The 16,003-nt window shown below is 43.8% G+C and overlaps 1 protein-coding gene across 2 annotated transcripts; it reads right to left on the bottom strand.

Moving 5' to 3' along the window:
• Nucleotides 1-281: 281 nt before the first annotated feature.
• TRAM1 (translocation associated membrane protein 1) lies at nucleotides 282-14,620 on the bottom strand. Of its 2 annotated transcripts, none has more exons than XM_083623389.1 (11): nucleotides 14,146-14,620; nucleotides 11,515-11,578; nucleotides 10,528-10,649; nucleotides 10,252-10,368; nucleotides 10,036-10,094; nucleotides 9,628-9,712; nucleotides 8,002-8,072; nucleotides 5,735-5,839; nucleotides 4,650-4,793; nucleotides 2,677-2,834; nucleotides 282-874 (listed from the first exon to the last, which is right to left on the bottom strand). In XM_083623389.1, exons 1-11 carry the CDS (start codon nucleotides 14,266-14,268, stop codon nucleotides 801-803), a joined length of 1,122 nt encoding a protein of 373 aa, XP_083479515.1. In that variant the 5' UTR covers nucleotides 14,269-14,620; the 3' UTR covers nucleotides 282-800. The 2 variants fall into 2 exon arrangements, with proteins under 2 accessions (XP_083479515.1, XP_083479516.1); XM_083623390.1 differs by lacking the exon at nucleotides 14,146-14,620 and adding an exon at nucleotides 12,626-12,789.
• Nucleotides 14,621-16,003: the final 1,383 nt, after the last annotated feature.

Consider the following 16,003-nt stretch of genomic DNA (forward strand, 5'->3'; position numbering starts at 1 on the left):
AAAACAAACTTGTGGTTAGTCAGGAAAGAGATAAACCATGAGTCTGGATTTGGATGAGACAAGAAACCAAACTATGACTTAGCTCACCATGGCACAGCAGAAAAACCACCAGGGAAGAGGAGCAAAGCAGCTGTGGTATCTTCACAGGAAGCCTTCAAATTCAGGAATTTGTGAATGTAAACCAGGAGGATGCCTTGTCACTGGCTATCCAGACATGCTGATGGAAGTTCTGATGGCAACAAAACTCACAGTATACTTGACAATATACATACACAGCAACATTTCAATCAGTCCAACTGTGTTTTAATAAGGGAATTTCTTGAATCATGGGTAGAGATTGTCTACAAAGTAACAAGGATTATTTTGGTAGTTTACAAATTCTGTTCGGAACTGTAAAATCAAAATATACACCTAAGTGTTAAGAGAATATCTAAAAAAAATAATGGCATTACTATTTTACTTAAATGTTCAATTTCTCCTTAAACAAGAATTTCATATTGTCTTTTCTGGAATGGACTAGATTCATCACTGTAAAGCTGGAAGGAATGGCAGATTGTATCACTGATTTCTGGCAAGTGGATTCCAATTAACACTCACAACATTTTCAAAGATACTAAAAAAATAATGTGGCCCCCTTTTTCAGTTTAAAAAGCTGCACAAACGTTATGGTAGCAATAACAAAAAAGTATTAATTTTATTTATTTTTGTTAACCGTAGGAACTCGGGTGCTGAAGGACTTTCCAAAGTAAAAAGCAGTTCTCTTTGGGGATATTAGTCAATTAACTTAATAAAGTTCTGTTTTAAGAGGATTTTTCTTTCCTGCTGCGAGGCGAGTCTGCTCCATTTGAGGTTAATGTTCCATTTATTCCATTTTCTAAAAATAAGACAATATACATTGTTAATCTCTTTTCTAGGTACCATATCTAGAAAGCATTCAAAAAGTATATTATTCATTTAGTAGAAAGCCAAACTTAGAACAATACAAGACGAGCCCTGCTGAATCAGACCAAAGGTCGATTTTGTATAGCATCCCATATCCCACAGCAGCTTTAGAAGAAATGGTAAAATTATGTCCAGACAACTTTATATTACAACCAGATTTTCAAAAACAACATTCACCATACAAGTTAGGTGTGGGGAACCTTTGACTCACCATATATTTTTGGACTACACATCCCATCATCCCTAGTCATTGGTATTGCTTGTTGGGGCTGATGGGACTTGACAGTCCAGCAACATCTGGTAGGCCAAAGTTTCCTCACACCCGATATAGATATATGTTAATAGTGCCCAGAGTGGCTTAGGACAAATAGTATTCTATGCTTGGAAGAAAGGCCACACTATCTGAAAAACACCACTGAGGGCTGCCGCCATGAATTAGAGCATTGGCCTAGAAGCGGGTAGACTTGGAGAAGTGTTTCCCAAACTTGAGTGTCCAGTTGTGTTTGGACTACAATTCCCACAACCCCTGACACTGGTCCTGTTAGCTAGGGATGATGGGAGTTGAAGTCCAAAAACAGCTGGAGACCCAAGTTTGGGAAGCAGTGACTTAGAGGCTCAAATCCTCAGTCAGTCATGAAGCTTGCTGGGTGATCTTGGGCCTGTCAGCAACTCTCACCATATCCTACTTCACAATTGTGAAGAGGAAAGGAACTGCACGCTACCTTGAGCTCCTTGTAGAAAAGGGGAAATATAAACATAATAAAAAAATCTAGATTTCCAAATAGGTAAAGCCCTGTGATTTATGTCATTTACAGAAGATCCAGCAGGCAATGGATGCCTAGGAGGGCACTTGATTACCCCTTTCCTGCCCTTCTTAACTTTTCATCCCAGGTCAGCTTACAATGCAATTAAAAACCTCAAACACTAAAATGCACCAGTAACAAAAATATACATAATACATTTCAAGAGTCAACGAGTGAAACTAGGTAATGACTCCATATGTCTAATTTTCAGCACTTTCATGACTGCATGCAACCCAAGAATCTAAAAATAATAAAAAAATGAATTGGGGCTTGAGCAGTTCAGTGCTACCGAACGAGTGTCAACCATTCTGTGATCCGCCCTGAGATCTTACGATGAAGGGCAGGAATCCAGTAAATAAACAACTTAGCCAGAATTCTGACATTAGAAACTTCTTGCTTTATTTGCAGAGACCTCTGCTGTTTTTGTCCTTTATGCGCCGATACAAGATGCAGTAAATTAAGATCACCACTCAAGCCTATGGATTGTCTACACTCTGCAGTTGTGATCACTAACCCAGGGCAAGAAGATAAATGAAAAGAGACAAGAGCTCCTTCCAGAGACAGAATACTATGAAAGATGCTATGTGTGACACACCCACACCATACATTTAAAGCATTCTTTCGCCCACTTTTCACAGTTCCCCCAAGGAACCAGGGGAGCCATAGTTTTGTAAAGGGTGCTAAGAGTTGTTAGGAGAACATTAGCAAATGACAGTCCCCAGGATTCTTTGTGGGAAGCCAATTTTATCTCCCAATAAATCTGTCTCGCCAATATTTGGTTATGTAAGAAATTAGTACCACTGCCCTTGAATTCAGGGAACGTAGTATTGGCTTAAGGGTCACTGGTAACGAGGTTCCTCAATGTCTTGTGGAACTTGTTTCATTTCCCCCTCCACCAAAAGTGTACAGGGTAAAGGACTGAAATACAAACCTCTTTCTTTTTTGGAAGGCTTGCTTTTAGTTGTTGCAAACTTCTTTTTCACTGGTTGGGGAGGTGAAGAATGTTCTCTCCACCTTCTCAGCTGGAAATTGATGAACTTCCACATCATAAAGGCCTGTGTGAAACAGATAGATGCCAGTACGCTGATTCTACAAAGAGAAGACAGATTACTGTACTAGGATTCCTGAAGATCCGGAAATGAGAAGCATCAGGAAAACTGTTCCCACTGGGCAGGATGTTTCTTGGCCATTTATCAAGCCTTTTATTTCCTTGTTATCTAGGAAAGTACATAAAAAGCCCAGAGAGATTAGGTTTAATGGAAGCATAGCAAAGCTTCAGGAATTTAACAAGGTAATAACACAATAGGAATGCATAGACTGAAAAGCATGTTCTGAAATTGGCAAATTCTCTCCTTCCCATGCAATAACTTAACTACACTTGGCTGTGAGTCCTGGAAGACCTGCTCCCTGCCTTGCAGGCCTTTCCCCACTTGCCCTGGGAAAGCAAGGGCCTGACTGACTCCAGCTACAAAAGCTGAGGCTACTGAACAGACTCTTGGTCTCGGGTTTTGTCTGTGGGGTTTAGTTGTGAGCTGCATGGAGCATGGTTTGAACTGTGGAAAGGCAACATACAAATAAAATTTATGTATTATGAAAAAGAAGATAACATCCAATTCTCTAACCAGGAGGGCGACACTTTTTGTACTTTGATCAAGATGAAGATATTTCACACTTAGTTATTAGTGACATACACTATGTGGCTAGATAAACAGCAGCCCATGATCTGCAGCTCACTGAAACAACATCCTTCCAGGAACTATAAATATAGTCACGGTACTATGTAACTAGAAGCTGAAATTCATACTGAAACTGAGCCAAAATTCTTTGTGGAATGGTTTCGACACTTTCTGGGGTCATCACAGATAGACCCTAAACATCTACCCTCAATGTGAAGGAGTTGCACCAACAACATCAGGTGGTCAACATGCTCAAGTGTTTAAATTTAAGGATTTATGCTTGAACTACAAAAAGAAACGTTTCCTGAAAAGACAGGCAGTGCACACCACACATTTTTAACAGCATGTTTTACATCACATTTTATTCTGCAGAACATGTACACAAGGAAAGTTCTTATTTACTATTTTTATAGTTCTACATCTCAGCTAATTACCTAAATTCACCCTTAACATACCCTAATCCTGCACAGAGAAAGGTAATTTTCATCTGTTTTACTATTTTTAACTTTTGTATGTTTTAAAAGTATGGTTGTGATTTTTTCTTGATTTTAATGTTTTATTTTTTTGTAAACCACTTTGGAGGGTTTCTTTTAGAATAAAGCTTAATTATAATAATATATACTATAAAGTTCATGAAATAAATTAAAAATAACTTTTTGACAGGAGCCAAATATGACCCTCCAGACCTCTGTACCCTGTCTTTGGGATACCCCTCCATCCCTCACCAACACCACTGCCCTGTGTCCTCTTCATTTTTGCCTGGCTGGCATGTGTCCCTAAACTATGAAAACAATTCTTGCTTGCCTTGACAGAGGGTGAGAGATGGGGCAGATGGGGTGTAGAACACACAAATGAAGGGCCTCAGCCATGGCCCCACCCACTTGTGGCTCTAGTCCCACCCACTTTTTGTCTTTCGCCCTGCCCACAATGGAATGCAGCTTCTGGAAGGCTCCCCATCCCGCCTTCCCCTGCTTTATGTAAATGCTGATTAACTTGGAATTGTACAAGTTCTAGGTAAAGCCAGTTCATACAAAAGCAGACTACTCAAACAAGTCTCATTCACATGAAGCTATGACTTTAAAGCACCACATAAGAATGAAGAAAGAAGCCTGCCAGCTGTTCATCTGATGCAGCCTCTTCTTTCAGACAGAAGCCCACCAGATGGTCCCCAAACAACTCATGAAGTTTCACTGCCTCTAACTATGAAGCTGTGCCTGTCGTCTCATACCTGATGGGCAGCACATTAAAGTTTCCGGTACTAAAATCCAATGTTTGATCCTCTGCTCTGGCAAGGCCAAATCCAACAGTAAGGACGGAAAGAATCAGGGTCAGAAGTCTTCCCAAAACAAAAAGGACGGCCCAGATTGAAAACCTAGAGGGAAGAGACCAGGTATGAACATATTATTACTGCACCTCAGTAGAATTCCATCCATTCATTGTACTACTTACAGCAATTATTTCAGAGGCAGATACGATTAACATACGTGTTGAATATTAAGGTGTCATGGGCCAAAAGTACTTGACTTCACACACACATTTTAGAACACCGTTAAGCCAGAACACTGTCCCTTCTCACACATCCAGGAAGGCATTCTAGAGGGTACAATGTGGTGGGCTCTTCTGTGATACTTCTTCCATCTCTGAGGGCTCAGAAAAATGTGTGAAGCTTCAAATAGCTTCTACATTAAGGAATTGTTCAATGTGGATATATATCTTCTATAAACAGGCTGGTCAAGTCCTTTCTTCAAAACTAATGAAGCTATTCCAGGTGGGGGGAGTTTTTGTATGTGCGTCTGAATGCACGCCAATCTCAAGAAGTAATTGGTAACTGTTTTGTGCATTGGAATTCTGTGGTTGTACTGAAGGTAATGAAGGCTTTGTAACTGAACAGCAAGTTGTCTTTATGCCAGAGGGGAAAGGAAGGAATATATCTGGCTAAGCTGCACTGATCCTTGAGGGCAGGAGGTGGCAAGATCAAGGGAGTGAGAAGTGCCTGCAACATGGTGTCAGAAGTGAAGAAAATGTAGGAGAAAGAGGGGGTGCACCTGACCAAGAGATACACAGGTAAGTCAGGCCAAAGTCTGTGTACCTGAAGTAATCAGCCAGATATTTGCTTGCAGACTTCAATTTTTATCTTAAACAGAGAACTTAACAAAACTATCTCTATTATTATTAGCTGTTCTTTTAATGTACAGAAGAACAGGGATCATTTGCTGAAGCAGCCCAATGTTAACTGTACACGTTCAAGCATTAATTAGAAGTTGCATTTCCAGACATATTTTTAAAGGTTGGAAGTTACCGTAAAGTACTTACCCTTTCTGATATTTTTCATCACTGAAGTAAAACAGTCTGGAGATGTGGAACAGAAACTCCACAAAGTAATGTAGCACAAGAAGAACAAGGCCAAGGTGGGTCAAACTGTAAGAACAAAAATGAAAGGAAAGAAGTTTCTAGTTGGTAGAGGGACACAAGGTCTTTGATTAAACCCACTCATTTGGCCTTGCATTAATTAAATTTGGCACAGGAATTCAGGGCTCAGTGACAGTTTCCTATGTCCGCTTTCAAACAGGCCCAGGAACATACACACATGTTCTGCAGCAGTATAGATCCCTCAGTGATGCAGATCATCAGAATGAAAATCTGATGCATGCCTTTTGGTTCCCTAGCCATCCAAGGCACAGTTCATAGGTGTGAAGGATAGGTTCGCTCAGTTGTGGTGCCAGTTACAGAACACCTTCCTGATGGAAGCCCACCTGGCTCTGCCTTTATCACCCTTCTGCCAAACAACGAGAACATAACTCTGTCCTAGAACAGTTCAGGACAGGTGTCCTTGATGGCAACTGTTATCCAAGTTTCAAGTTTTATTGCGGCAAAAGCCAGTGACACTAAACACCACAAGATCAAGCAAAAAGAAATCAACAACAACATCAGAAAAAAAAGATTACGCAAGGGAACTTCGCAGTGTGCCATTCAACAGATTTGAGATTTACGCTTCCTGATTACTAAAGTGCAAAATTTGGCCACCTCATATGATATTGAGCTTGAGGAATCTTCCAGAAGGTATTTTCGTAGAATTTCGGAGGAGGATTCCAAATAATATTGTAGGGGTATAAATTTTGATAAAAGCGGCAAAATAAGTTGAACTTGTTCTTCACTGTAAAATTCGCAAAATAGAAGGATGTGTGTGACAGATTCTACCTTATTAGACATACAGGGGCAGAGACGCGCATGCATTGGTACCCGCGTGAATTTGCCGTACAGCACTGCTGAGGGCATTGTCTCAAAGCGGGCTCTAGAGAAAGCCCATCTATAAGCTTCGTTAGTGATGTTAGTTAAGTAAGGGGCAGCTGCAAAATTAGGCCAAGTTTTTAAGCATCTATACGTCTCCGGGAGTAGGGCGTCTTCTTGTTGTAATTCGACATCGTAAAGTCTCTGAGTGATAATTGCTTTTGCCTTGTTCGGAGTTTCAATAAAAAGATTTTCATGGTTTAGGCCAATTTGTTTGATCTTATTAGTTATTTGCATAAGCCAAGGAGGATAGGGAACTGCGGCCAGGAAGCAAGGTAACAGTCCCTTAGGATTGTAATGGATTTTCAGCCAGAGGGATATTGCTTGCTCCCAGACTTTTAATTCCACTCTGGGCAGTCCAGCCTCTTGCCTTAAAACTGCATTAGGTGTACACTTTGGGGTAGCAAATAATGATCTTAAGAATTTTGATTGTACTGTTTCAAGGGTCTTAAGGTTGGCAGAGGGGCTAATTTGAGAGCCATACAGGAGTTGGGCTAAAGATTTTGCCTGAAAAACTTTTAGGGCCATTGGGAGGAAGCCAGCTCCTTTCCTTCTGAATAATCTAAGGATGGCATTTGGCAACTGTTATGAATTCTCCTGGTCTTTGCACTTTGACTGTTTTATTGATTTTAATGTTTTATTGGCGATTTTAAATTGATTATCTGCTGAAGCAACTCTGGATATAAATAAAAACACACACACGCATATATATATATAAATGCGTTCACACACACAAAACTTGATGTTTCAAAATTTAAATACAAGCTTTTCTAGGGGACAAGGAAATTTGTAAAAATACACTGCCATTAGACATTCAACTTGAAAACTGAGCATTCAAAGTGAACCATGGGCTTACTGCATCATTCCAGTGAATGTGAAGTTCAAGTAACTGCTTGACCCCCCATGCTCAATTTCAAAGGCAGGGGAGAAATGCAATATATATATATATAGTAATCTACTTTGGGTATTGAAATAAAGTTGTTGTGTGCATTCAAGATAAATTCAACTGTTCAGGTACGATCTTGTCTCCTGCGGTCTGGTCAGGGAAAGATGGAATAAATGAGTTATTGCAGAAAAAAACTTTTCCCTTTGAGGGAAACACCTGATTGCTAAACACCTAGTGGACTTCTACAGTCATTTTACAGGGTACAATGTAAGGTATGTTGGATTGCAGTATCTGAACACTTGATACTGTGTTTCACTATCAAATTAGTTATTTATTATTGAATTTAACCCCACCCCCATCCTCTCTAAGGGGCTCTGTATGGCAGCAAAAGAAGTAAGTCACTTACTTTAACAGATAAGCTCCAGCGATATGGAAAAGATAGAGTCCAATGTAAACAAGCTGGCGAGGAATGTCTTCCTATGAAAAAGCCACAGCTTTATCAATTCTGCAGGGAGTTCTCATAACTTAAATACATTCACCAGTTTCTGGACAGTACCCAACCCGGACAACCATTTCTTGTCTTATACTATTCTGTTTCCAATAGCTGATCCTGGAGTTTGTTAGTACCCTGAAATCTTACTCAAATCTTTAAAATAAATGTTCTGCTTGATTTATTTCACGAATGCTTAAAAGACATACAAACATGTTTCTATGTGTGCAAAAATAAGAAAGGTAGAAGATTTGCATGGTAGTAAGATTTCTACAATATGCAATCCTCAGTTCCCCACATCTAGGTTTCAAATTGCAACAGGCCAGAAACTTTGCCACCTAAGAATAATAAATGTACTAGTGATGCTCCAACTATTCACTGGATGTTGCAACACTACCCTTGGACAAATGGTAAAAACCGCACACCGATATATTGTGGTCATACAAGACCTTATTCACCGTTTGCTAACCTGCCATCTTTCGGAACATAATGACCAAATTACTCTTATTATCATTCAAACCACGAACTGTTCAACCAAGCAGAAAATTAATTTTTGTTAGCAGGAAATGAGAAAGATCTCACTGTATTTGCCCTGGTAGCTGCTAATAAGGCTGATTACAATGCTGAAAGTTGTAAACGTTTATACCATGCAGCTGTTCTGCATCGAGATCATCATAAACCAGAGCTGACAGCCACTGCAATATGCAAAGAGGGGGAAATGACTGCGGTTACTTTAAAAAAGGAAATGAAAGCTTCGTGACTGTGCTGGAGGATGGGTGTGTGCTGCTGCCGCTGCCCATACAGGCTAAACCTTGGTTCTGTGCTGGGTCTCACCCTCACCATTTTGGAGCTTAGGAAGGCAGTGACACAGCCTTCAGAGGTTTGCCGTTCAGCAACTAACTGTATTTTTCCATGTATAAGATGCACCTATGTATAAGACGCCCCCTACTTTTGGGGACCCCAAATTTAGAAAATGGGGATATGCACTATCCGTGCATAAGACGCTCCCAGATTTTTAACCTTATTTTAAAGCAAAAACCCCTAGTCTTATACATGGAAAAGTATGGTAGGTTTCCCAGGTGCAGTTTAGTGTTCCTAACTAACAAGAGACTCCTAGGCATGTCTATTCACTTGTCCCACTAAGTTCACTGGCACTTAATTCCTAGATAAATGTGTATAGCAGTAAGGAAACTTTGGCTCTCTAGATGCTGCTGAACTCCCATTAGCCCTAGCAAACATTGCCAAAGGTTTTCAACACCTGCTGCATGGGGTTCCAGCCTAATCATTAGAAATACGGGTTACAGACTCCACTAACCCAGAAATAGTGTTTCAGGTTAAGAACTTTGCTTCAGGATGGGAACAGAAATTGTGCTCCGGCTGCGCGGCGGCAGCAGGAGGCCCCATTAGCTAAAGGGGTGCTTCAGGTTAAGAACAGTTTCAGGTTAAGTACGGACCTCCGGAACCAATTAAGTTCTTAACCCGAGGTACCACTGTACACATATTTTTAGAGGCTTCTGAACATGAAACTAAAGGCGGACTTACTTTTTTTGTCTTCTGGAAATAGAGTTCTGGAAAAGCATGCAACCAATATGCCAGTTGGGAGATGTAAAAAAATTTCATTTGGAACCTACAATACAGCATGGAAAAGGTCAAAGATATTGAAATAGCTCTCGAATAAGACCTTGTTTAAATTAGGTGTTACAATGGAGTCATATCTGAAATGTTTTCTACAGAGATTAAGAACTAATGGTAGGATGGAAACTACCAGTCACACATTTATGAAAGAACAACATGCTTGGAATTGACAACAGAAGACCAGGAGAGCAGGCTTTTGTTTGAAGAAAAGAACTTGAAATACCTGCAAGCAAGTTGCTGGTTGATTTAACACCCTGGGACAAGTTAAAGAAACTATATGACACATGCCCCACCCCGCAACTCTGATAAACTCACGGCAATGATGTATGTGGATAGTCCCGCCAGAGTGATGTTGGGTCAGCTACATAATTCTCCTGAAAATAAGAAATAAACATGTCGAATACCCTTTATGGTTAAGACTAAACTAACTACAGGTCTATGGAGAAGTTAGTCCCATTTGAGATCAATGGGGCTCATTCCTACTAAGTGATACAGAATTGCAGCTTGAGTATGTACAAGTGAGATACTCACAGAGACAAGAATGCTTGTTCCCCAAACACAGGAGAAAAGGTAGAACGCACTGAGTTGTCCAGATTCATTGAACTTGCTGTGCTTTGTTTTGGAAAAGTGCATTTTCCTGTTAATTTTCTAAAAGAAAAGGAATCCGTGTTATTGATCTGAGTAACAGCTTTCATACAAAGTTATCTGTCATGCGAAGCCAAATCCAAGACTCACGTTGACAACACATCCATACACTCAATCAAATACCACTGTAGCAATACTCAATATTGTCCTGACAATACTTACATCTAACACATATTCTTGAATGATAGCATGTATGATTATTGCAACCAGCATGTAGAAGAAAACCGTAGCCAAATCTTTGATGCCGTAGTGATACAATGTGACTGTTTCTGTAGATTGTTTCTCTAAGAGAAGAAAAGACAGCAACATTAAATATACACTTATTTTACCAACCTGCTCCTAATCTGAAATTGGAACTGAAGAAATTAAAGAGTTATTTCAAGTTTAATGAAGACTGCAAGGACTAGTTTGTTATTTACTTCTCCGCTAACACAGCATTAGTTAATGCAAGTAAAAGTCTAAATTAAAATATATGCAGTACGCAAATATGTTGGAACAAATCATGCCTTTATTATTTCAGTCACCAGATTCAAAATCTTATTTATCTTTAAGAGCAGCACAGCAAGGAAAACTTAGTTTCCACCCAGAGCTAAGCTCATATTGACAATAGGCAGGGTAAGACAATGCAAAAATGTGGTTTGGTGCTAGAGTAACAAGGGAAGCAGCACTGCTGCACTTGTGTGCCACTCTTCCTCCGGTATTCATGATTCCCTCCCTGGGTTTGTGGTTTCTGATCCATTGTTTCTGATCCTTGTTTTCAGGGAGTAAGTGTAAACCATGTTGCTGGAGGAAAGACAAACTATGATTTGCTGCAAATCAGGAAGGAAGGGATGAAATAACGATATGTGATGAGTGGGGAAGGGAGGGGAAATTCTACAGCCTTTCAAGACTCATACATGGTGCACCAAGCCATGGCTTGGTGATACATTCAAACTAGTCTATAGGTCACAAAGCAAACATCATTACTGGTGAACTGACACCAAAAAATTGTGCTGATGTTTCTCATTCTTCTGCTGTTTCACTAGAACAGTGTTTGCTAGTGTAGCAAGTTTTAGGACTAGCTTATTAGATTATATGGCAATATATTAGCAGTGAATCAGTATTCCTTTTCTGTCTAGGACAAATGCCTAAATATTTTTAGAGCTTTACCTGTGGCAGGAATGGTAACATTGTACTGAAGTGTAACAAAGACAACAGCTGCTTTTGCTGTAACCTGAAATGAAACAAAACCCAATTAAATTAAATTATTTCTACAAAGAACACACCAAGGATGAAATTCTAAACATACTAACAGCACAACCCTAACCATGCCTACTCAGAAGCAAGGAAAATAACATTATTATTACAATTATTATTTATTTGTGTAGCTGAAGCCATTACAAAAGAAACGACATCAAACTAGGACAATGGGTCACAGAAGACTGGTTATTTCCACAATTCTTTACTATTTCAACAAATATACCCAGTAACTCAAGATCACCTATAAAACCCACAGATATTTCAGTCCCCTACCCCAATCTTCTTGCCAATACATTCCTATTGTTGGCTGTTATCTATATGTAAGCCTATCCAGGCTTGCCACAGTGGCCCAGATGAGTGGTTACTTATAAGCTTGTGGCTGTCCAAATAACGCAAGCAAATGCACTGTTGAGTACACATAACTGCTCATGCCACTTTTAAAACAGCTGTTCCCAACAAAAATTGCCTCAGGACATCACTTATGGGCAAGCTGGTATAGAAAGAACAGAAACTGCTGCAATCTTTAGCTTCAAGAAAGAAAAATGCTAGACACATTACTATTTACCAATGTACTGCATGGAAAACCAACGGCAACTATTTTAGAAAGGCATTTGCAGACATGCTGCTCAGATAAAGTCAAGCTCCTATGTGCAATTCTAATTCCGCTCCTTATAAAAGTGCATCTGCTCCTCAGGCTACTTTCCTCCAAAGTGTCATCAGAATTTGGGGCACCAGCTACTGAAGCAGGTTTTCAACACAGCCTTAAAGTTATATTGCTCAAATACTTTACCAAAAAGCACTACCATTTAAAACTGCTCTGGAGCAAGTCACTCGACTGCTTAAGTCTTCCATACCCTCATTAAGCTCTGGGGCTAATAAGTTCAGTTTCATGTTTTATTGCTTTCATTTTTTTTAATATGATATAGCAGTATATAAATATTTTTATAAGTCAGTTATTTAACTATTTCAAGGACATCTTCCCCTTCCCTGGTTCTAATCCAGAGCCATGGCATGCACACACCTTGACACGTGTCGCATCCCCTATCTGGAGGGGCGCCAGGCAACCCCATCTGGCTGCGACCAACGACTGCAAGCGACCGCCACGCTCAGAAGGCGGGCCGTGGGTCTCGCTCTATGTACACGTCACCGTCCAGCTCACCTTCCCTGGAGCCGAGAGGAGGGGAGGAGCCGCCACGCAGCGCCTCATGGGGCTTGTAGTTCTGCCCGTTGCACACAAAGGACTGCGCGCCCTCTCCCCTCCCCTTAGCCCAGGCAACCAGAGCCAAATCTCCCTCTGCGCGCTCCCCGCTCCGCACACCCTGCCAGCACCTCCCGTCTCCAAAAACGTCGAGTCTCCCCGCCCTCCCCATAGTGCTCCAGCTCCGAGTGCCACGTAACCTTGACGAGACCAGGAACTACTCAGCAGGCAGCCAGGCAAGCAAGCAAGCAAGCGCACAACCCGGTCAGAGAGGCGTGCACGGCGGAGGCTCTTTCGCCACACACTCCGAAAACCCCGTTTACACTGCGGCGGTTGCTCCGCTTCGGAAACCCTGGAGGCAGCAAAGGCGACGGGGGCTGTACCTACTTCCCCTCTCCGACAGCGGGAAGCTATGTGCAGGCTTACTCAGGAGTAAGCCCCACTTGTGCTCCGTGTGGCTTACTCCCTGGTTAGGATGCTCACCGCTGCAGGTCTGCATTTCGGCAAGACGGGGCTGAAGTGGGTGTGGAGCACACCCGGCTCCCCCAAAGGAGAAGCGAGTGTGTATATGGGGGCTGGGGGGCATGAGAGACAGATGTCAGGCCCAGCAGACTTTGACTGAGTACGGAGGCAGCCACATCTGCCGGGGAAGGGCGGCTGCTCCTGCTCGCAGGATGATGCGCCGCTCGGGCTACCTACCAGCTGCTCCTCCGCGCAAACCCACAACAGCAAATGCTGACGCGGACACAACAAGGCGCATCCGCCTGCCTCCCTTGTGCACCCCCCGCCTTGACACAAGGACCTGCTGACTTCCCACCACCCCACACTCTCCGTCTTGCCAAGGCGAAAGGCTCGAGGAAGGACCGAAAAGCCTGCCAGATGTTTCCCGGGGCGGGGTGGGTGGGTGGAGGAAGCCGCTGCCTTAATCACCCAACTCCGTGTCCTCTCCCCCTCCACCACCCACGCCACGCAGGATCCTTTCTAAGACCCACACAGGTTTGCGGCCAGGGAGGAACTCCAGCTCCCCACGACCATGTTGCTGGCAGCATTTGGACGGCGATGAATGGGTTTGTGGATACACTTAGTATACACACGATCGCCACACCACTCCCCTCCTCTCTTTACACACACTAGAAGGGAAAGAGGAAGCGGGAGGGACGGCGACGGCAGGGACTAGAAGCTTGTCCCCGTTGGAAGCCAGTCTCTTCCCCGACCCGCGCTGGCTGAGGCCGGGGAGCAGCGGACCTCGCTCCCTAACGAGGCGCCTGCTTGACCGTAGGAAGGAGCCAGCTCCCCTCCGCCTCCCCCCATCCCTCCTGGGCGCGCTGGTCCTCCTTCCTCACCTCGAACATCAGCCCCAGCAGGAAGACCATGGCCATGCAGGAGACAATGTCCGCGTGGTTCTGCACGACGAACTCGTGGCTCAGCACGGGGGGGTTCTTGCTGCTCTTCTTGCGGATCGCCATGGCGGGCAGAGCGCAGCGCGGCCACCAGCCCTTCCTTCCTTCCTCGGCCCCTGTTCCAGCCGCCGCCGCTGCCGCTGCCGCCGCTAGCCTATAGCCCAGCCCAGCCCCGCTCGCGCTCTCTGCGGCGGGGCCCCGAGGAAGGGGAGGACGCCCAGGCAGCCGCTCCGCCCAACTTCGCCTCCTCCTCCTCGCCTCCCTGCCCCTCCCCCCTTCCGAGTCTCCAGCAGCCCAGCATTCGAAACCGCGACTCGTCGCTTCTTATCTCTCCGCCCGCAGAGAAGGCTCCATACCGGCAGGCGTTGGGAACTTGCGAGAGCGCCACCTTCCGCTCCGGAGGCCCCAGATCCGGAACTGGACGTGGATTGGGTTAACGAGAGGGCGAAGCGCGAGGTTGGGCCCCTCCCCGCCCCTTTTAGAAAGGGCGCCCGGCCAATCACAGAGGCCGGCTCAGAGTCCTAGAGGTACGAAGGGGGAAAGAGAGAGAAGAAAAGTGAATAAAATCAGGGGTCGCGTGTGAGAAAGGTGACCATGCGCGTAGGAGTTGCTTGGGTTACCTGTTACTGAAAGAGCACAGGTTGTCTGCAGCAGCCCTCGAGAACTATATGTGTGAGAGAGGCCTTTTTAGATCTGTACGTTCTGCTTCTTAAGTACAAATGTATGGGTTTCTGTATCCCAAATTTCTATATCTCAACTGAATCGGGCAAGGCAGGGTCGTCACTCAGTAAGGTAACACCAGGTTTCGAATGCACAAGGTCCAAGTTCAGTCTCTGGGAAAGTCTCCCGTCTGAAACCCTGCAGAGGTTTCAAATAATCTGGATTTTGACTCTCTACATGTCTGTGTCCCATTTACTTTCCCTTAAGATTTTACAGCTAAGAAACTTATGGCTTGCTTACCTCCAGTGGCATATCCGGAACAGACAAGCTGCTCAGTGCATCCGATTCCTCCTGTGTACAAAAGCAGGTGTTCCAACCCACCTGCACCCTCTCCATCACTTCACATGTCTGATATGAAGCTTGCACACCTGGACTAGTCCCCAGCAAGCTTTCCCGAAACCAACACGACATGTATTCAACCGAGTTTGAAATAATGCAGAACTATTACCACCATGTTAAAGGTAAAGGGAGCCCTGACCATTAGGTCCAGTCGTGACCGACTCTGGGGTTGCGGCGCTCATCTCGCTTTATTGGCCGAGCGAGGGAGCCGGCGTACAGCTTCCGGGTCATGTGGCCAGCATGACTAAGCTGCTTCTGGCGAACCAGAGCAGCGCATGGAAATGCCGTTTACCTTCCTGCCAGAGCAGTACCTTTTTATCTACTTGCACTTTGACGTGCTTTCGAACTGCTAGGTTGGCAGGAGCAGGGACCGAGCAACGAGAGCTCACCCCGTTGCGGGGATTCGAACTGCCAACCTTCTGATCAGCAAGTCCTAGGCTCTGTGGTTTAACCCACAGCGCCACCCACGTCCCACCACCATGTTACCTGCTAGCTTTTATGCATCTTTGTACAAATCTAGTTGCCTCACCTGTGAGGCAAGGTAAGACAACCCTCTCAAGCAGCAGGATCCACAGAGCCAGCAGATCTGGCCTCCAAGGACTGCACTGTCCACTGCCGCTGCCACAGTAGTAGCAACAGCTGCAACATGCTTCTTAGAGGCCAGATTTGCCACCTCATTGGCAGCCCCTACAATGCTGCCTCTACAGCAGTTTCTTGGTGAACAGGAAGCACTGCTGGTCTC

This window comes from Podarcis filfolensis (genome assembly GCF_964270895.1).
Source record: "Podarcis filfolensis genome assembly, chromosome: 7".
Taxonomy (NCBI): domain Eukaryota; kingdom Metazoa; phylum Chordata; class Lepidosauria; order Squamata; family Lacertidae; genus Podarcis; species Podarcis filfolensis.

What these genes read in the sequence shown, in the direction of transcription:
- TRAM1 (XM_083623389.1), bottom strand. Translation starts at nt 14,268, where the DNA reads ATGGCGATCCGCAAGAAGAGCAGCAAGAACCCCCCCGTGCTGAGCCAC. An exon ending in TGCTGGGGCTGATGTTCGAG is followed by an intron (nt 11,579 to 14,145) that starts GTGAGGAAGGAG and finishes GTTTCATTTCAG; the next exon opens with GTTACAGCAAAAGCAGCTGT. An exon ending in TTCAAGAATATGTGTTAGAT is followed by an intron (nt 10,369 to 10,527) that starts GTAAGTATTGTC and finishes CTTTTCTTTTAG; the next exon opens with AAAATTAACAGGAAAATGCA.